At 38.9% G+C, this 21875-nt stretch overlaps 4 protein-coding genes and 1 long non-coding RNA gene across 5 annotated transcripts; 2 read left to right on the plus strand and 3 right to left on the minus strand.

Annotated features, from left to right (window-relative positions):
* Window positions 1-174: 174 nt before the first annotated feature.
* Window positions 175-842, minus strand: LOC117787469 (protein twisted gastrulation). Its single transcript, XM_034626010.1, has one exon. It carries the CDS (start codon window positions 702-704, stop codon window positions 267-269), a length of 438 nt encoding a protein of 145 aa, XP_034481901.1. The 5' UTR covers window positions 705-842; the 3' UTR covers window positions 175-266.
* A 327-nt stretch (window positions 843-1169) lies between these two features.
* LOC117787461 (ribosome biogenesis protein BRX1 homolog) lies at window positions 1170-2455 on the plus strand. Its single transcript, XM_034625998.1, has 2 exons — window positions 1170-1393; window positions 1461-2455. Exons 1-2 carry the CDS (start codon window positions 1280-1282, stop codon window positions 2400-2402), a joined length of 1056 nt encoding a protein of 351 aa, XP_034481889.1. The 5' UTR covers window positions 1170-1279; the 3' UTR covers window positions 2403-2455.
* Window positions 2456-2562: 107 nt separating this feature from the next.
* On the minus strand, window positions 2563-6828 carry LOC117787460 (CTL-like protein 1). Its single transcript, XM_034625997.1, has 9 exons — window positions 6551-6828; window positions 5317-5693; window positions 5109-5254; window positions 4820-5046; window positions 4448-4754; window positions 3504-3783; window positions 3280-3442; window positions 2995-3216; window positions 2563-2933 (listed from the first exon to the last, which is right to left on the minus strand). Exons 1-9 carry the CDS (start codon window positions 6671-6673, stop codon window positions 2706-2708), a joined length of 2073 nt encoding a protein of 690 aa, XP_034481888.1. The 5' UTR covers window positions 6674-6828; the 3' UTR covers window positions 2563-2705.
* Window positions 6829-7274: 446 nt separating this feature from the next.
* Window positions 7275-18102, minus strand: LOC117786894 (mucin-5AC). The gene is made up of 5 exons (XM_034625310.1): window positions 18016-18102; window positions 15982-16300; window positions 15690-15927; window positions 10123-10252; window positions 7275-10063 (listed from the first exon to the last, which is right to left on the minus strand). Exons 1-5 carry the CDS (start codon window positions 18100-18102, stop codon window positions 7409-7411), a joined length of 3429 nt encoding a protein of 1142 aa, XP_034481201.1. The 3' UTR covers window positions 7275-7408.
* LOC117788775 lies at window positions 13251-14011 on the plus strand. The gene is made up of 3 exons (XR_004617794.1): window positions 13251-13421; window positions 13481-13641; window positions 13730-14011. It is a non-coding gene; the product is annotated as an uncharacterized LOC117788775 (long non-coding RNA).
* Window positions 18103-21875: the final 3773 nt, after the last annotated feature.

The raw sequence follows: 21875 nt of genomic DNA on the forward strand, positions 1-21875 counted from the left end.
TTATTTAATTAATTTTTTAATTTATTGCAAAGTTATTGCATATTGAAATATTCAATTAAACTTAAACTTAAATCAGTGCTGGCAACTTTTTGAGCAGAGATGCGAGGGCACAGCTGATTTCAAATGGGCTACCACTTGTCTTAATACAAAACAACAAGAACAAAACAAAAGTAGTTGGCAACACAGATTTATTTAGACTTCACATTTTAATAAATTTACAATAATTATTTCCTAAGCTATTATTAAATATAGTTTCTAAGTTAATTTCAATCTTCATCTTCGTCACACCCTGGTTCGGGGCAGTCTCTGCATCGACTTTCATTTATGCCGTAATTTGTACACGATCCACCAATACACTCACAGCAGCCATCATGGAACCACCTGTAGCTGGCTGCGCCAGTCTTATGACAGGTTTGCCTGCATTTATTCCATGACGTGCACTGGTCCAGATACAAAACGGTACAATTGCGAACTACGCCGTGCTGCTCGTCAGCGTCATTACTTTCAGTGGGAAAGGAAAACACTTGCCAATCATAGGTGTAACCGTCGTTTGGTGACGAAGTAAGAGCCTCAAATAACGCAGTAACGCCCTCAAAGTCCTCAACATGCGATTTCTTAGACATTAGCGACATAATGCCAAGTCCGGGTTGGAAGATTGGCAATAGTGCCAAGATTAAAATTGCAACACTTTGAATTGTTGACATTTGAAAGAACTTAATGAAACTAACAGCAGTCGATAGAGGCAGTCGCGTTTTGTAAGTGTATTTATAGCCGTTTTCCACGGGTAGAAATTAATAGGCGCAAGCGCTGAAATGTACCGCAGCTGACAAACAAAGGGCTAGTAAGAGCATCAGCTTGTCTACCTGAACTTCGGTCATAAAAATTTGCAATAGATTGAAAACAGTGCTGTCAACTTTTTAGAGAAAAAAATGTCTGTTTCTGCCTGGAAAGCATACAAATTTTTTTTTGTGGGCCCTTTTGCAAGGTTTAAGAAAAAACATTAATAGCAAAACATGGTTATATTATATATTTAAATTAGCCATAATTCCAAAAATAGCTATTAAATTTTCTTAGCAATCAACTCCGAAAATAGCCCGAGCTAGCTATAAAATAGCCAAGCTGGCAACAGTGATCTACTCAATATATCGATAGCGTCCACATCGATAGCTTCTGCCTACCGATGGGTTAATGTATCGCTGTTTTTCACATCACTATTTCAACTCCACGTTGTTTTTTGGAACGCTGAATTTTTATCATTTTAAAACGCAAAATAACACAAATGGGACGCAAATTTCAAAAGAAAAAGAAGGTCGAGCAGCTGGAGATTGTGCCGCTGGATGAGAATCCACCATTGCCTGCACAAAGACCATCCGATGATGTTGTGCCGAAAAAGGTAAGCGCCTGAAACAAACTGAAATTCAAAGCACATTTCTTACAAATGAAATTCTTAATTGTTGCAGGAAAAGTGGATAAACAAACAGCGCGTTTTGGTGTTCGCAGCCCGTGGTATCAGCCACAGGGATCGACATCTGATGCGTGATATTAAATCCTTGATGCCTCATCATCGTGCCGAGTCCAAAATGGAGCGCTCCAAAACATTGGCGGTCATCAATGAAATGTCCGAGATGAAGCATTGCAATAAAGCCATGCTGTTTGAGGGACGCCGCAAAAGGGATCTGTATATGTGGGTGGCCAATACGGCTGCATCTACAGGACCCTCTGCCAAATTTCTCATTGAGAATATACACACAATGGCGGAACTGAAGCTGACGGGAAATTGCTTGAAAGGCTCACGTCCATTTCTATCATTTGATGCCAAATTCGATGAGCTGCCACATCTGAAGCTGCTGAAGGAGCTGTTTGTGCAGACATTTGGTGTGCCCAACCATCATCCCAAGAGTCAGCCGTTCATTGATCACGTCTACACATTCACATTCCTGGACAATCGCATTTGGTTCAGGAATTTCCAGATTCTATCGGAAGATGGTGGGCTGTCGGAGGTGGGACCACGCTATGTCATGAATCCCGTCAAGATATTTGATGGCTCGTTCACGGGCAAGACCATCTGGGAAAATCCCGATTATGTTAGTCCCTCCAAGCAGCGACAAATGCTGAAGAAGGCGGCCAAGGACAAATATGTGAATCGTGTGGAACAAAAGGTTCAACACGAGGCAACGCGTCCAACGAAGGCTTACGAGGGCATCGAGAATGAGGAGCTGTTTGACGACGAGGATCCACTGGAAACAGCCAAGTTGCTGGCACTTAAAGCCAAAAAGAAGGCACTAGAAACTAAAACACCTAAGGCGGCGTTGACCAAGAAGATCAAGGACAAACAGTTGAAGGCCGTGCAACAGGTTATTGAACAAAGAAAGGCAAGGGTGAAACGTGAGAAAAAAGTTTAAATGTTTTATTTCGCTTTACAATTACGAATAAATACATAATTCATAAATACATACATATAAAAATGGATACATTTAATAAATACAGTTACAATATGCGCATTTGCCTCTGTTTGATGATATATATAAGGATTATATTAGCAAACATTATAAATTAATATTATTTTCATTGCGTTTTGTACGTTGAGTTTGTTCATACGGAGGGTCCTTGGTCCTTCACCTGACATCCAAGTTAGATGTGCGTTTGTTATGAGTTTCATTTTATGTTATGGAGCATGGAATAATATCTTTATATTATCTTGGAATTTACTCCGCCATTGGAGCAACCTCAGCGTCAGTTGGTGGCAGTCGCGTAATGCTGAAAGGCTGCTTGTTGATGGGCATCATCTCGACCACCTGAATCGGCGGTTCCTCGCCAGGCTGCATCGGCTCCTCGCCCACAAGTTTGGCCAGATTGCTCTGAGCCCAGCGTCCAGCACGACCATTAATTGTTTTATCCTCGCAGACGCACAGGAACAGCGTGTCAACCACCATCTAAGTATATAGACTTGTTTATAACAAAAGTAACTACATAATTGCAATTCAAATAACATACCTCAAAGAGCGACAACACAATGTGGGCAATAAAGAAAGAGAATACAATGATCAGTATGACAGGTGCCATATAAAAGTTCAGTCCTGGCGTATCCTTCAGCATAAAGATGCCAATCAAGCCGGAAAGTGCAGCGACCACAACCTTGCCCAGGAATAGAATAAAGTCGCCAATGCTGTTGATCGTTGCCACTTGTAGTGCATTAGTAGCCATCGCATTCCAGGCCTAAAATGTATAAAAATACCTCTTAATACAAACTGATTAATCAAGAGAAAATATAATAATTACAATGCCAGCTGCGGGACAAAAGTTGATGGATTCAATAGCGACCACAGTGTAGGCGTTATGATTGAGAAAGCGTATAAACTTCTCCAGCAGCCAAAATCCACAAATGCAGCACTTTAAGCAGCAGGCAGCACATTCGGAGCCCTTGTCCTCGCCCTTCTTCAATCTGGGGAAGAGAAAGGATAGTTTAAATAAAGATCATAACAAAACTAAAAAACAAAACTCACTTGGCATAGAGATAGGTTAAGATCAGTCGCGGTATTTTGAATATTGTGATTATAAATGAGCCCTTGGCAACGGTGCCCAAATGATATTTAATCAATTTGCCAATGGCATACCAAGTTGGCGTCGTTGTTGGCTTGCCAAAGTACCAGAAAGCCACGGCAGCAGCCAGTGCAAATTGTTGGCAGGCAAAGATGAACTCCACTGTCCAAATCAGACCCACCACATAGACCCAGAACATGCTGTTCAAAGCTCCATAGTCCAAATACTCTATACGGGGAATGGCTGTCATAGAATAAACACAATTAGTAAGTATTTCAATACTCTAAAAAACATTTTCTATACACAATATCTATAAAATATATTTACATAATAAGTAATTTTAAAAAGTATTCAGATATTTACATATGTTGGTGTATATACAAGAGTTTATGAAGAATTTAAAAAAAATGCAATTAGTATGATGTCATATATATCACTTACATAGCCATTAGACCAATGTTTTTTTTTTTTTATCAACAACAAGTATAAAAAATATATAAATGTTAATACATTTGAAGTATTTTCAATGTTGCCAATTAAACCGGGACCGTAGCGAAAATAAAATAAAAATAAGGAAATAATAAAATGTCAGTTCTTATAATAAACTTAAAAACTAAAATACATGCACACAAAAGAACAAAATTTTAAGAAATTTTTGTACGTGCATTAAAAAAATTTTATAATTAGTTTTATATAGATCTGAAATAAGAGTTAATGTCAATTGTTGTTAGAAAATAGATAAAAGAAAAAGTTTATCATCTTTCCAGAACACCTCAACCAAAATAGAATATCTAATATCTAAGATTTTTCGAATCATCCAGCTATGTTTTTTAAGGTTTGATATTGTTAAACTCATCTCTGTTAATTTAAGACATTTTTATATGAAAATCTTCTAGTGTTTACTTACTTCTTTGATCGCTTCCAGGAGCTGTCTGATTGACCAACTGGGCCACATTGGTTGGCAGTGCTTGGGGTTCATGACCTGCTGTGCCGTGGAAGAGTGCCAAAGGACTATCGCCTGGCGTCGACGCTGTGGCGAGACAAATGACGACGACCACCCAAAAGGCCAGAAATGCAATAAGCACAAGGAATGCCAACAGAGGAGCTACCAGCAGTCCAGGTAGATTCATCATACAAATGCCGGCCTCCTCGAAAAGAGCCGACAAACCGGATAATTTGTTTTTAAGGAAGTAAATGATGATTAACAGAATGATCTGCAATTTAGAAATAAAGATATCAATTGGAGACATGAGAGACTCAGTTAATGTCCGGTATTTACCATAGTTATGGTGGCTATAACAGCTAAAGCAAAGACAGCATCCTTATTGCGCAGAAACTCCTCCAGATGCGATAATGTTGCGGGTGCTGACTTATTGCGAATGTTGTAGTAGGCGTACCAAAGAGCACCGGCTAATCCAACGCTGGCCACAATGACGAGCACACAAATGAGCCAGGATACAACGCGGGACAGCCAGTGCATCATGGTGACCAGTACAATGGATATAACTGAGATAAAATACAATGTCACATTAATAAATAATTTAATTAAATATTCAGTCAGTTCGTACGCAATGAAACACCACAGACCATGGCAATAATGTGCCAGGTGGAGTAAATATCGCCTAGAAACTGTTGAGCAACATCCCAGTTATTGAGCAAGTCGATCATCTCAGCCGATGACTGTTTAGGAACACAACGATGCAGCACCGCAGAACTAAAAAACAATGAAATTAAAGATTAAACAAGTATTCTTTATATCACATATCATTCTCTTACCTTTCGTAGACTGGAAAGGTCGGACACGGTCCTAGGGTATTAAATGTTTTATCAGTTTTGCTCAGCTTATCCAATTGCCGCATATCATAATCATATTTGCAGAGCTGTGTGTTCGTTTCCTGAAAATATCCTAGCAGTTCCTTGGGCTCATTCAATGTTCGTTTCGGACAGGATTTAACACAGATCTTTAAGGATTGCTTCAACTCCTTAATATTAAAGTAGAACAGATCCGGCTTGTCGAGCGTATTTTTGCCGGATAGCGGAAAGTTCTGAAAGCGTTCATTGCTCTTAACGCCACAGGTGTTGCCAAAGGAGTCATAGCCATTGAGAAGTCGCAAGGGATTTCCATAAACAAACGAAAATATCGCAATAACAATCTGCAAGAAAATCAATACAAGGTATGAGTAAACAAATGATATAATCACATTTTCACATATAATAATAGAGCTAGAGAATTCACATACAGTCAGTCAAGCAACTTTTCTGTCATATTATAAAATTAACATATTTTATTTGACAAAAAATAAACTTGTCTCTTTTTTTTATCATATTAATTGGAGTTGGTCATGGTTTTAAAACAAACTAAAAAAATTAACAAAAAAGTTTCAAATAAAAATTAATATATTTGTAAGTATAAAATAATGATAATAATGTTAACCCAAGAAAAGATTTTTTTTATAAATATAAGGTATGTTAATTTTTAACTTTGGCAAAAGAATTACTTGACTGACTGTAATATATGCTACTGTTTAAGTGCCAACGCCCACGACTCTCGCATGACAAGATGTACTCCTAATATGCATAGCATGACAATTCCTATCTTGACATGGGAATAGCGTGTTCTAAACATATATATTTAAAAAGGACACAAATAAATTCATGTTTAATTTTTTAAACGCTACACAGGAAAAGACAGAAAAAGGCGCCACTAAAGCCAAATTAATTATTGTGGCTAGCATTTCATTAGCAAAATTAGCAATAAGTTATAAGTCCACTCATATGATTGCGATGACGGCACACAGTAAGTAGTGTTGCCCCCACTCCTCCATCTCTGGCTTCCACCACTCCACCATACAAAGCGGCATTGCACAAACACAAAGAGAAGTCTGATTAATCTCCACAGCTTTCACTTTTTCATTGCATATTTTTCTATTAGAGCATGCGGGAATGTGGGCTTTGTTTTTATGTTGTTATTCCCTTACAATATACACATATATATTTACTGAATTATTACCAGAAATAGCCAAAACAATATGTAAACTGCTAGCCAAAAAACGTCTGTGCAGGTGCGGTATTTTGGCCTATTCCTGTTGTTCGGCGCGCCGTCTTCACCGTCCTTGCTCTCAGCGCAGCCCATGTTATTAAATTTGTTTTATTTTATTAATTCCTTTTATCTTTTTAAGATTTGAGCCAATATTTTCATCAACTAAGTTTTTTCGTTTCACAACCAAAACCGCGAATGCCTGCCAGGGATGCGCAAGCACGGGACGCAAAGCATTCAGGGCTGGCACATCAACTGTTGATTGCGATAGTTCATTTTGTAATTATCGTAATATATCGATATGTGCGCGCCAAAGTCAGTCAATGCACTTGCGCACGTTAACAGTAAAAAATATTTCAAATTTTAATTGCTTACACGGAATTTATTCAAATATTTAGCTTATAAATTATTAAATTGCTTTTTTGACTAACATTTAACTTATTTTATACTCGTACGGATGAAAATGCTTTGCTTAATTACATAACCTGCAGCTAAAGGAATATTTTTAATTTATTTTATTGGGTTTAAAATAAAAGTTGAAAACTAATCAGCTTCACATGCATATACAATAAATAAAATATAACTTAATAGCTTAGGTTTGGCAAATGGGAATGCTATTGCCAAAAATCTACAGAAATTGTCATTCCAAAATTGTTCCTATTTTTTTTGGTAATGAACAATTTTCGAACAAGATTTATTTTTGTAGGACTATATAAACTGATCTTAAATTCTCTACTTATGCGTTAGTTCTTATAAAAATGCATTCCTAAGTTAAAATTCCATTGTAAATGTTTTGCTTAATTAATCTCACTTGGAAGCTAATTGGGGGATTTACTTTTTAACCGTGACCTTGATGCCACCTTTGACAACCGCCTCCGCCGGAGGTTGACCAAATCTACGGCTCTGATTGACATTGCTCTTGCGACGTATGTTGGACTGGATCTTGGGCTTGATGGAGACAGGAACAATCTCACTTTGACTGCGCTGCGATTCAAATTCGAAATTCGATTCCTCGGAAACTGGTTTATAGGTGCGAATGCCCGAGTTGGAACGCACCGGGAGTAAGGTAACCAAACGATGTGGACTTGGCTCCGTCGAGGTGGACTCGGCAAACTGGGAAGTCTTTAATAGTTCCTCATACTTAACGGGATCAATGACTTCAACTTCCGCCTCGCCCACAACCGGAATAGCTGCTCCCAGTATTTCAGAGGATCCATCGTCCATAAAACTCGACATGGGCTTAATAAATGGTTCACGTTGTTGCAGCGGCAACTCAATAAAATTCTTAACACTCGACTCTGGTATAATGGAGGACTCTGTCGTGGTTGAGATGAGCTTTACCTTGGTCTCATTTCTCAGACTGTGCTTCAGTTTATTGGGCGAGAAGGGAGGAAACTTTGTGGAAGCACTTGGAGTGATGCCCAGCTTGGAGGCGAGTGTATCAAAGATTAGAGATATATCCTGTATATTGCTGGCATTGTTAATACGCGTCTTGATGTCGTGCAGCGTTAGGTTCTCCGTCTTCTCCACATCCTCGGAAACCCAAGCTTGCAGGGTCTTATTGAAGACCTTTCTCATGTTGCCATTGTAGCCAAAATTGAGGGGCGAGGAGCTGTTGACAAACTCCCACTTGGAGTGCGAGGGAAACAGATTGGAGTCATCCAACATGGTGGGTCGCTCGCTGCTTGGACGGATGCGGTTCCTTTTGGTCGTGGAGGGAGTTGCAGTTGTTGTGGTTGTGGTGGTTGTTGTTGTTGTTGTTGTGGTTGTGGAGTCGGCAATTGGCGTATTTCTTTGCAGTATAATTTCCTTGAGATTCATAAAGTTCGGCTTGGATTTGGAGGCGTGTAACTGGGATCCCACTTCCGTTTCCGCCTGCGCTTCCTCTTCCTCCGGTTCTATGCGGGATTCGATGGGTTCCGGCGTAGTTGTTGTCGTTGTAGTCGTGGAGTTATCCTCCTTGGGCAAATTCAGCAGCTCCATAAAGAACTCTCCTATGGTGTCCGCCAAGACAGAGTTCTCCGTTGGCTTCAGAACAGCCAAGGAAGGAGCACTTGTGGGTTTATTACCCAGCTCAATCTTCAGCGGCGTTGTGGAGCCAGTAACTGAAATTGTAGACGAGCTGGAAGTTGAGGACTCCTCCAGCTTGGACTCCGCTTTGTCCAGCTGCTGTGTGGAGTTCTCCTGCTTCTTGGCAATGACGCCACCGCCAAGATGCTCGAATTTCTCATTGTTGCCATCAATATTAAACTGCAATTTATTCATGCCGCCCATTGTAGGATTCATGGGTCTAAAGGGCGGAATGAGCACATCATCAATCAAGGGCACAGGCAAAGGATGTGGTTCAACGAGTGCTCCGCCCAATCTCTCAATGTTCTCCGTGCCCGGCAAGAAAACGGGATTGCCAAAATTATGATAGAACAACATATCCTGATCCTGCTGACTGGGATGATCCAATTTCCCATCCGGCTGGCGCTTGTTGCCCGCCATAAATCCGGACATGGCCAGGTAGGGATCCATGGTGACGCCCATGACTGGCATGGCAGCTGCCGGAGGCGTCGGATTGTCCGCTATGAAAGGCAGCTCCATCTCATCGATGCGACGCTGTGGTATATGATTGACTGTGGGCGTGGTCGAGGGTACGCCTATGCCCATTCCTGGTAGCGTCTTGGTGGGAAAGGCGGGCGGTGGTCCGGGTAAAAGTTCGGGCACCTCACGATGTATAGGACGCCAGGGTTGTGTGTCTAGGATGGGGAATGTGGTAAAGAGATTCGCATCCAGCTTGGGCACCACAACGGTGGAGGAGGGTGGTGCTACTGAGGGGTAAGTAAATGTGGTGGTGCTGCTGCTGGGCGTGGTGGAGGAGGACGGAGGAGGAGGTGGTGGAGTTGTGGTTGTTGTAGTTGTTGTTGTTGTGCTTGTTGTGGAGCTGGTTGTAGTGGGTTTCGCTGTGGTTGTGGTTGTTGTTGTTGTGGTTGCGCTAGTTGTTGTGCTGGTTTTTGGTGTGGTTCTTGCGGTTGTGGTGATTGTAGTCTTGGGTTTCCTCGTCGTCGCCTTGGTCGTTGTAGTCGTGGTCGAAGACTGTCTAGTACTACTCGTGGGAATCTCTCGTGGCGTCACCGTCGTTAGCTTCTCAATGCCCGGTTTCTTGGGCTTTACACGCAGCGAATAAGGCGTCACGGAAATGGTCTTGGGAGGCAGACTGGTGCTCTGATAAGATCTTGTGGGAGATGGCTTCTTGCGTGCAATATCCGCATCTGTTTTGGTGATCTCAAAGGATCCCTCGAAGGAACCCTGTATAACCGGTGCATTCTCCACATCAATGTCCGGCTCATCATCGGGGGAATGTGGACGTGCCGCTGGATTACGTGGTTTCGGTGTGCTCACACCGCTTGGCTTGGTCTGCAGTGGTGCTCCGGCCGCTCCACTGGCGCCCTTCTTCATCAGACGCTTCTCCAGCTGCGTTTGACTTGTGGGAACAGTTTGCTGCAATGAAGGAATGGGTTTAGTCAAGTATAAGTGGAGGAAACGCTTATACCACTTACAGCCTCCTTTAAAATGCCCGCAGAGCGAACCACCTGCTCATCCAGAATGCGTTTTATCTCCATGGAGTCGGTGTCCAGGCGTATCGATCGATAGAGTGACTTGCTAGCCGATGTTTCCAGGAATAGCATTCTTTATGTAAAAGAGTTGAAGATTTTTTACAAGGGAAAAAAAATGATTTGAAAATGGTATTGAAAAATGGACTTTGATGGCAAAAAAATTTAGTTTTCCAGTTTTGATGCAGAATTAAAATAGAGGCCAAAATATGATAAAATAGACATTCCCCATGGAAATCGGTAAAGATTTGACAAAGTTATGACTGTTTAAAGTTGAAGATAAGGTGTCAAGGGTCAAAGTCAGGATCAAGAACGGAAAAAATTGACAGTGATGGCAAAAAAATGCAATTTTCCAATTTTGATGCAGAATCAAAATAGACGCCAAAATATGATAAAATTGACATTCCACAAGGAAATCGGTAAAGATTTGACAAAGTTATGACTGTTTAAAGTTGAAGATAAGGTGTCAAGGGTCAGGGTCAGGATCAAGAACGGAAAAAATTGACAGTGATGGCAAAAAAGTTCAATTTTCCAATTTTGATGCAGAATTAAAATAGACGCCAAAATATGATAAAATTGACATTCCACAAGGAAATCGGTTAAGATTTGACAAAGTTATGACTGTTTTAAGTTGAAGATTTGGTGTCAAGGGTCAGGATCAAGAACGGAAAAAATTGACAGTGATGGCAAAAAAATTCAATTTTCCAATTTTGATGCAGAATTAAAAAAGATGCCAAAATATGATAAAATTGACATTCCGCAAGGAAATCGGTTAAGATTTGACAAAGTTATGACCGTTTGAAGTTGAAGATAAGGTGTCAAGGGTCAGGGTTAGGATCAAGAACGGAAAAAATTGACAGTGATGGCAAAAATATTTTATTTTCCAATTTTGATGCAGTATTAATGTTACGAACTGCTTGTCACTCTGTGGGCCGCGCCGGCTGTGTGTTGGCCGTGGTTAGTTTTGAGCCTCGGAGACTGGTGACCCAGGACGATACCAGTATCGATCCTGCGCCGCATCGGTCTCTCAACATGCTCCAGCAGCTGCCAAATGTACGACAGAAGCCAAATAGAAATTCAGTTAGCGTTTCTCGGATGCCGTTCATCACGCTAGTGATGAACTGAGCATTTGACAGATGCTTAAATGTTTGTCCACTGTCCGAATCGTGCGTAGAGAAGTGTTGGTCCGCCTGTATAAATTTTTTCCAATTCCCTTTTTATCCTATTCATCCCACCGTTGCTGCAGTTTGAGTCTAATTTGACTCAATTGCATCGAGGGGCATGAAGGGGTAGCGCATATGTGCTGTCTCGTTTTGGAGTTGCTACCTATCTCTGTCTAGCAGAACATCTGGAGTTGCCACTCCCCCCACAGACTACTCGCCGCATTTGACAATATCACCTATCGATAGCCGCCTATTTAAATAAGTAACAAAATATATCGACAGCGCCGATAATTAAGGAAATACAAATAACAATAAACATCGAGCTGGCACAAACGAACATAACATGACGTGACCAGCCCACCTAAGTCAACGTAGGTACCCCACATGCTACTAAGCAGTGCCCAACGTCCACAAAAACATCCGTCCCAATACTTCATATCTACTTGGCGATCCTCTACCGGAGTTATGGTCCTAATGGTATCCATTCATCGCCGGTGGATCAGTGGATTTGCCCATGCACAAATAATTATCACGATGATTATTCTGGTATAGATTCTTCCCCGGATCTGTGCTTTCCAACCCTGGAAGCATCGCCACGACACTCTCGGATCTGGTACTACGCTCTTGCGGCCTGATCAGTTCATTGATGAGTGTCATCATCTCCATGAACCCTTCTCTAATCTGCTTCCGAAGCGCCTCGCTAATACCCGACCGCAAGGAATGCCTATACGTCTGGTGGGCATGAGCAATCGCTACATTTACCGCTGATTTCGTCGCGCTAATCCAAATTCTTTCTATCTAAAAATCTAATGATTTTAAATAAATAAAAAGTCTAACCTACAGAAACTTCTAACACTACAGCAAAAAAACTAACAATATATATACAGACACTAACTAATATTCAATAAATTCACGTACTTACAGAAAATTAATTCAAACAACTTACAATAAGTAAAGACTACCCAACAGGACTTAACAAAACGTAAACAATACCCAACAGGACTTACAATACTGAATTTATATACGTCAAACAAAACTACTCACGAAAATAAACAGACTTACTATACTTAACGAAACGCCTAACGATTACTAATATAATCACTATAACTACAAAAAAAAAATAAATTACTAAATATAAATACCAATTATTTTCTACTATATTTTACAGCAAATACATCAACTAAACAAGGGAGAGAAAAAAAATATACACAGGCGGACCAACACTTCTCTACGCACGATTCGGACAGTGGACAAACATTTAAGCATCTGTCAAATGCTCAGTTCATCACTAGCGTGATGAACGGCATCCGAGAAACGCTAACTGAATTTCTATTTGGCTTCTGTCGTACATTTGGCAGCTGCTGGAGCATGTTGAGAGACCGATGCGGCGCAGGATCGATACTGGTATCGTCCTGGGTCACCAGTCTCCGAGGCTCAAAACTAACCACGGCCAACACACATCCACAGCAAACACAGAGTAAGACAAAACAAATAGATATAAATAAATAAATAAATAACAAATAACAAACAACATACTAACCTAATATCACAATTGGTATCACAGAATTAAACTATCGTCACGGCTACCACCAGGCTATGGATATAGTCGGTACGTCCCGAACTGCACCAACCGCAACGAGAGCATCCTCCGATGCCAAAAGGAATATATGGTCGGCAAAAATCATCTTCGTGCTTCTCGGACTCCACAACACACTGCGCAATTATGGGCCACCTTCTGTGCCGCATAAGACTTCAGGTGCGTGGATCCTAAAGCCGAGGGATTGACCTCGTGTATCAACATTGTATACATTTATATTTTTTTTTCAGAAATAGCCACGATTTTAAAAACCGTGAGCTCTTTCGCTTGGGCGCCATATTGTTACGAACTGCTTGTCACTCTGTAACGCGCCGGCTGGCTCATCGGTTCTCAGGGTAGAGTCCCATCCCTGGCCCGCAGTCCGAACAATCGATTACATCATCGATACACAAACAGCTGTGGCGAACGGAACTACACAACACTACAACAAAAGACGACGGAAATCCACAACATAAACAACAAAACCTGCAATAAACTATAAAACGGTAAGTAAACAAACAAACATTCACAAAACCTAACACTGATCCACCTCTCGTCCAAACAGGATCCCGGTTCCGGACCCAGGCGTACCCGCCCTGCCTGAGATGACACCACTCCGTCATCTCCCTCATGTTGGCCACCGAATGGAACTACTTCATCCTGTGTTGGCCATCGTGTTTCTCCCTCCCCCTACAGCAATAATTAAACGGACATTTTTATCATCAGGTAAGTATTATCTTATTCTTCCGTGATTTTTCTCCAAAATTAACATCGTATCTTAACTTCTATTTACAATTAAACAATTCGGCAACAGATCAACAAGGAAGAAACAAACAAAACAGGCTAGGAACACCATGATGCTGCAAAAAGGTAACAAGCTCGCCGGAAAATACTGTGGCAAGATGCTAGTGCAGAAACGATGCGGGAATTATAAATGTATCTAGGTATATACATACATATATGTTCATGTACCGGTAAGTGTATTATGATTGTGATTAGTGTGTGATTCTATGTAAATGTGAATATGTATCGCTTAAGGACTACCTTGCCTACCTAAAGAGCTCTTTGGGTTAGTGAAGGGGCGATATATTTTTATGGGTATATATATGTATACAATATCTATTGTATTTTGTTGAGTGACTTTGCAATGTTATTGTTTTTGTGTTGTTCCTAAACTGTTGTGTTTCAATTTATACAGATATTATTTTTATTTACTTTACTTTACTATTTCCTTTATTTTACTTTACTTTAATTTTAATTATTAATTAATTTAATTATATTATTATTTAATTTTATATAAGTTTTAATATAAGTATTTTTACGTTTCAATTTTATAATTCCATTTAATGTTCGTCTTGTATGTTTTTTATGTACGACGTTCTTAAAATTTTCTTTAATTAGCGAAATGTTCTAATAAATCTTCATCATTTTTAAACAAAAAGAACAGCGGCATTGAATTTCTTAAACGGCACAGGGGCAGAAAAGGTTGGTATATTGCAGCTCTTCAACTTCAAAATCTTTCCAAACATGTGGTGGAGCAATCGGAACTGACTCACTTGTACGATGTGACAACGGCTAATCCCTGCGGTTCTCTTGGACGAATTGATGTCAATAGACGCCTCCACAGATTTCCAACGACGACTAGAGTTTCCCCTCCGGGTTGAAACGGTCACAAAAATCAGCCGGTCTTTCGCTTTAGAGGCCGTACGCCACAAAGGTTTTGCAACGGCAAGAAGTTTTGTTGATCTGGCACAGACAGTGGAGCACTCAATTATTGACCTCAAACAGATCTAGGGCAGCACATGCGGAGCACAATGTCGGTCGAAGCTCCAAACGTCGTCTGACACGGCACAATTTCTGGCGAGGCACAAGTTTGGTCCGCAGCACCCAGCGAGCACAAATGTGTTGACTGTAACACCAAATTGGGCACACACGCTGGTGCAGCACAAGGCACGACTCTCCTCAAAAGGAAACTGTGTGCCTGTGGAAGGCAACCGCTCCTCTTCGCCGATCAAATCGAACTCCCGTCCGCATGTTCTGCAGCAACGTGGTTTGATGAAAATTTTTTCCAATTCCCTTTTTATCCTATTCATCCCACCGTTGCTGCAGTTTGAGTCTAATTTGACTCAATTGCATCGAGGGGCATGAAGGGGTAGCGCATATGTGCTGTCTCGTTTTGGAGTTGCTACCTATCTCTGTCTAGCAGAACATCTGGAGTTGCCACTCCCCCCACAGACTACTCGCCGCATTTGACAATATCACCTATCGATAGCCGCCTATTTAAATAAGTAACAAAATATATCGACAGCGCCGATAATTAAGGAAATACAAATAACAATAAACATCGAGCTGGCACAAACGATAAAACATGAACATAACATTAAAAAAGACGCCAAAATATGATAAAATTGACATTCCGCAAAGAAATCGGTTGAGATTTGACAAAGTTATGACCGTTTGAAGTTGAAGATAAGGTGTCAAGGGTCAGGGTCAGGATCAAGAACGGAAAAAATTAACAGTGATGGCAAAAAAATTCAATTTTCCAATTTTGATGCAGAATCCAAATAGAGGCCAAAAAATAATAAAATTGACATTCCGCAAGGAAATCGGTTAAGATTTGACAAAGTTATGACCGATTTAAGTTTGAGATAAGATCTTAAGGATCAGGGTGAGGATCAAGTACAAAGTTTTGACTGTATAAAGTAAGAGAGTTCTACATTCCGTTGCAAAATTATAATAATATTAATAAGTTATTATTAGATAAGACTTCTTACTGTGGTAACTTGCGGACATCCAGAAAAATGCGGAAGGAAACCTTTATCAATGGACCCTCGCCAAATCCCCAGACATCGGTGCGTAGGGGCTGTAAACCATTATCCGTCAGTGCACGCTCCACAAAGCGTTTGTAAAAATCAATCTTCTGTTTGTAGGTCGTAGTGTGATTATATTTTAAGCCCGTGGAATAGAGATCTCCCTTGGCTATGCGAAAGGAACCCTCAAAGCCAAGAACAGCTGAAAAAAGAAGAGTTAGAAATAAAGATATTGCAAACTATGTCAATTACTTACGATCCTCCAACGTAGCCTTAATGGAACTAAAGTAAAAGGCCAATCCGGCAATGGAGATGACGGCCAAAAGTACTATAAACGCCGCCGTGGTGAGAATTATCGAGAAGGATCGGTTCTTTGGATAATGCGCATGTGTTTTGGTCGAAAATGTAGATGGCGCTATATTTCGACCATCTCGCCAGATGCCCCAGGTATTATAGCCATACTGACTGTTGATGCTATGATCATTCGTATAGGATGGCTGCTTATTCATATGATAATAGGCGCCCAGCTGTGATCGCCTGCCCAGCGTGTTCTGATAGTTGTATTCGGAGGTGTTCTACGGAAAAAAAAGTAAGAATTTTTATAGGGAAACTTTTTACTAGGCTTTTTGATAAAATAATTTTTATAAATTTCCGAATATAAGATTTATATTTAAATATTATAATTTTAATATTAAATTGCTTATTTTAATCTTTCTTTAACATACAACAATTTTTTTTGTTTAAAATTTTTTTTTAAGACTGCAAATGTGATTTAATAATTTCTTACTAATTTCCGCAAGCTAATGAATAGATATTTTCTAATTAATAATAAAGATTAGTTATAAATCATTTTTATAAATCATTTTTTAAACTGTAAAACTAGCTCTTTAAAGATGCATTTAGAAAATTATAATTTTTGAGGTCTATTTTTTACAACTTATTTGACTTTCAAATTTCTTTTAAATTCTAAAAATAAAATGTCATTTTGTTCATTAACCTTATATTTATTAAAAGCAACTTAATATGGTTCTTAAACTGTGTTACCAGAGCATGTCAGATCGATCTACTATAGACCTTAATTATCAAACGCACTTAATTGGTTAATTATCTATGCACTTAGATCGTTGATTGGTTTTTGCAAAACTTTCTCAAAAATAGAAAAAAAAAAAACAACCGCTAGACTCTTTAGGCACTTTCTACGCAAATGATCTTTATCTAAAATTAGATTCTAACGGTTCGAAGAGTCGTGAGAGAGTTAGAGTCTTGTTATGTTATGTCAGGATCAATTAGCAATATCACAAGTTAAGAACTATCTCTGTCTAGTCATGATTTGCTAATTGATTCAACTGGGAGAATTTGCAATTAAATTAGTTAGTCAAGTCATTGCACTAGCTATGAGAAGACTGGGAAGTTGGGTACTTTTATTGCCCTTTAACAGTCATTAGCTGCAGGGCAAATTTCAAGACCTCTCTTGCAAAGACTTTGTCTCTTTCTTTGTCTCTCTCTCTTTCGTTGTAGACAACCTGTTGTGACAACAGCTGTTTGAACCTAAACAAATTCTTGCGCTACCGCTTTGTGTTCTCTTCTCAGACTCAGACTCGGTCTCCGTTGCTGTTCTATGTTCTTCTCTTTTGAGCAGAGAAAGTCATTCACCTTTAGCATTCTCGCTTGTTTCTTGCCTCTGTTTGACTTAATAACTAACTTGGCTTGTGTCGTGCCTCAGGAATGCAAACATCACCAGTGAAATCTTACAACCTAAGTAAACATGCAGCTGAAATCTTTACAAAAACCAAAACTATAGTACCTAAATTCAAGTGGGTTTTACGTAATGTCTCTGTAGCCCTTCATATATCATTCAAGATCTTCGTTCCCCTCTTTTAACCCACATTTAACAGTTTGTCATGTAAATTAGCTAGCAACTTTATTCATTGTAGAATTGTACAACAGCTAAATCTTGTTTCTTTGGTACCTTATACAAATTCAGAAATTTTTTTAAGGAATTAAAAAAAAATTAAGAAAAAATAGAATAAATCGTTCGCCGATTTTTATATTGGTTTTTCCGAGTTTTAGTCTTTTCAATTTCCTTATTTTTGTTTTTCCAATTTTTTATATTCTTATTTTGGTCTTTTTTTTCCTAATTTTTGTATTGCTAATTTTGGTTTCCTAATTTTGTTTTCCCCATTTTTTCTTCCGAATTTTCATATTCTGAGTAATATTTTTCGACATTTGAATATAAAATCGTTTCGTTTTAGAATATTATATAGTTAAGAGGTTTTTCTTATCTACTTACCATTTGTCGACATGTCTGAGTTCGATAAATATCACTGACTCCAGACAAACTCTGGAAATACTTCTTGGTGCCATAGACAGTATCCATTTTAACTGATTGGCTTTCTGGTTAACTGACTTATTCTGCAAGTAAATTGGGAATATGAAAATATTATTAAATGGGTGATTCACTTTCATTGGCTTTCTTTCTTTTAGTTTAAAGTTGAAGCTGTTGCAATGTTAAAAAGTCGTTAAAAACTTCCGGTGGTCGAAAAACCAGCTAATCCTGTTTTACCCATCCTATTGGCCAAAAGAAAATTCTCACTTTTCGCCAGGTTCAAAAGAAAAAGAAATGAGCAGAAGAACAGCGTTGAGTAGAAAATTGTTTTTGTCAACCGGTTTAACTTTGAATACCAAAGAAAATAGACCTACTAAAAACAAAGAGAAAAAAAATACCACAATTGATATGATATGTTTCTTTAATTTATATATGGAACAGAGGCAAGTGCGAAAGCGAAAGCTTACCCCAAAAATAAAAATAAAACCCAAATCTAATTAGAGAACTCCAACACTTTGATACGCTCACTGGACAAACTCAAGTATCTTCAGATACAAATTGTAAGAGTGTGTGAGTTTCAACTCCCTCCACCTCCACCCCCACCTGCCTGGGAAAGACAAACAAACAAGCCGAAGAGTGCAGAGAGCAGAATCAACAGCCCACAACAAACCAAGTACATGTTGAAGATCAGTACAGAAGACATCGGCTTAAAAGAAGAGAAGAAGAAACCAGTTTCAGGTCGAAACCAAAGCGATGCCTTTTGGCCATCATGGAATGGAATGAAATGGATGATGCCTTGGCTGGCTGGGCAGGGTTATTGCTCGTGCCATCGTCATCATCATCATCATGATCGTTCACATACGTCGTATTTATAATGATCACTATGTATAATCAAACCCTCGAGAGAAACCTGTGCGTTAAATGTAAAAATATAAATAGTCTTTGCGATGCTTACCTGTGATGCCACAACAACAATCACAACAACAATCACAGCAACAACCACAACAACAACCACAACATATTGTTGTTATTTTTTATGAGTTTTAAACGCGACTCTGAACTGTCAAAAGTAAAAGTTCTTCTGCCTTTGGAATGCGCTGATGATCATGACCATGTTGATCATGTCCAAAAGCTTGTTGCTTAAAATTTTCAGGTGAAACTAATTGGTTTTGCCCTAGCTAAAAGAAATGCCTAGAGAAATACTGCAAGACTTTGTTAATTAACTGCATACAAGCTGGGAATTTTTGGTATTAAGCACAGTTATAGGTGGCATTTTTTATTAGATCTTTACAAAGATAACCCCAATTAGTTTGATGTATGATCGTAGTTAAAAATTAAAATTGATATGCTGCACAGCAACAGGTTGAATATTCTGAATAATTACAAGCTGCCTCAACATATATAGAATACTTATAACATATACAAATCTCGCTTAAACAGATTTTTACTTAAAAATGCAACTAAGCTCACAAATATAATTAAAATTGGTATACGCTTCAACTATAACCAGAATCTTCCAGATCTTTAATAGATATCCAAAAATATATTAAATTCTTGTAATGAGAACAGTTTATATTATACAGATCTTAACTTAAAATTGCATTTATAAGCCAAAAATTTTTACAAATTTCTATAAAGTACAGGTTTAGTGTAAATCTTTCAGATCTATAAGAAAAACGATCAAATGTAAAGAATAACTTTAAATCTAACTTATTCCTATTGCACTTAAGTCAGAAAATTTTATGAAATTTGCATAATTATAAAACATACTGTCTTACTCTTTCAGATCTTAGCTTAAGATCTCATCTAAGCTTACAAACGCTACAAAAATTTCTTATAAAGCACAGATTTAGGGTACTTTTTTCAGATATTCAAGAGTTACGCCAAAATTTATTGAGTTGTCATGAAAAAAAGAGTTTTCTAATTCCGTACCTTGCTTTTAAGCATATTTTGCATATATTATGATGAAATTTATTATGAAGTACAGTTTTGGTCTAAATCTGCCAGAACCAAAGCCTTTTTTTTTTGGACATGACTAAACGGCAACTTTTCCACATGAGCTGAAGAAATTTGCATAATAATCGCATAAAAAGCGCGCAAAGCAATCGTCGAGGCAGAAAAAGATTTAAAAACATTGCAATAAAAGTACAATTAGTGTTACGAGCACAAACTCTGAGTATGAATTGTGAATACGACTACGAGTACGGAGTATTCACAAGCACTCAGACCAAACACTCAACTTAAAAAAAAAAAGAGTCAGACAGACAGTTACACACATATGGAAACCATACGTGTGAGTGGCGAGCCATTGCCATTGCCATGGCCTGACGTTGACCCAGTTGAGAGAGTGAGAGAGAGAGAGGGAGAGAGGGGAGAGAGACAGTGGGTATTGCCGGCGGGTGAGCAAAGCGGCGGCACTTGAGGCGCAGAGGCCCAGACCCCAAAACTGGAAACCTGACCAACTGAAGAAAGAAAAAAAAAAAGAATTGAGCATAAGTCTGTGTCTGTGTTTGCTTATGGAGAAAGAACAAATTGACGGACGAGTACACTCATACACTCATAAAATGACTAAAAAAGCAAACTCAACACTCAACACAATTTGGTGGCATTAAGACGTCGCATATAACGCATAAGTTGATTAAATTTCTCGCATTTGACAATTTTCTCTTACAAAAAAAAAAAACAAAAACAAAGCTAGCAAACCAAAGAATGATTGATGAGAATATTTTGGTCAAACGAATTTCTAACGGAAGCCAGCAACCAGTTTGCCACACATGGCCATAATGTTCAACCTGTGCAACAGTGCGGCAAGAGTGCGGAAAGGGTGAGCAGCGAAGTCGCAGTTGGCGGTGTCATTTTCATGCAACGTTATTTCTTTTTTCAAACAGATTATAATCAAGCAGATCCACTTTCAATAATAATGCTTCCCCCCAAACACTAAAGAAAGTGAAATGTGAACAACATTTTGATCAATTTCAAATGTTTATCAGCAAAAAAAAAAGACAATAAAAAATAAAGCGTCAACTAGTGAAATGGAAAGTTTATTTTAGAGCGCATCTCCAGAAGAAGAAGAGCTTAAATTGAATCACATTCAAACAATGTGCAACCAGACAGGCAGACTACAAAAATATCCAATTTGGAAAGTCTTTCTTTTATTGTTAAAAGAAAAATATAAATAAATAAATAAACATTCACCAGCTATTTTAATGGATGTCATAATGATTTATTGTTGATTATTAGTAGTCAAATTTATGCAATATTATGAATGATTTGATGGCAGGCACTCATGAATGAAAAATATAATTGTATAATATAAGTTAATAAGTAATTACAGATTGCACCACATGCAGCAGTTTCATAATTCATGCTAACGGAAATTCTGATGAGCTTTAAAAAACTTCTTATTGGAGCAGAACAGCCAGCCAACCCAGCGTTGCCACTACACCCTGTACTTATCTGTCTCCCTCACTTACTCACTCACGCAGCACTTAGCTGCTAAACGACGCGAGGTGGCAACGCTCGCAATAAAAGTGCATTTCATGTGTGTGTGACAAGGGACGACAGTGTTGAGTGTGGAGAGTATTAAAGAGTGTGGGGAGTGTGTGTGTGTGGAGAGTAGTCATTAAAAGCATAAACCGTTACGCTTTAACCGACAACCAAACTTAATATGTAATTAAAAGCAAACAAATCTGTTCCCAGCCTAAAACCATGTGAGTGTGAGTGTGTGGAATAGAATTTGGTAAGCTTGGCTGTACCTCGGGAATCTCAGCAATAAATTGTAGAGTCATCCGTGTGTAAGCAGTTGTTGTTGCTGTTGTTCTTGT

This window comes from Drosophila innubila, assembly GCF_004354385.1.
Source record: "Drosophila innubila isolate TH190305 chromosome 3L unlocalized genomic scaffold, UK_Dinn_1.0 0_D_3L, whole genome shotgun sequence".
NCBI lineage: Eukaryota > Metazoa > Arthropoda > Insecta > Diptera > Drosophilidae > Drosophila > Drosophila innubila.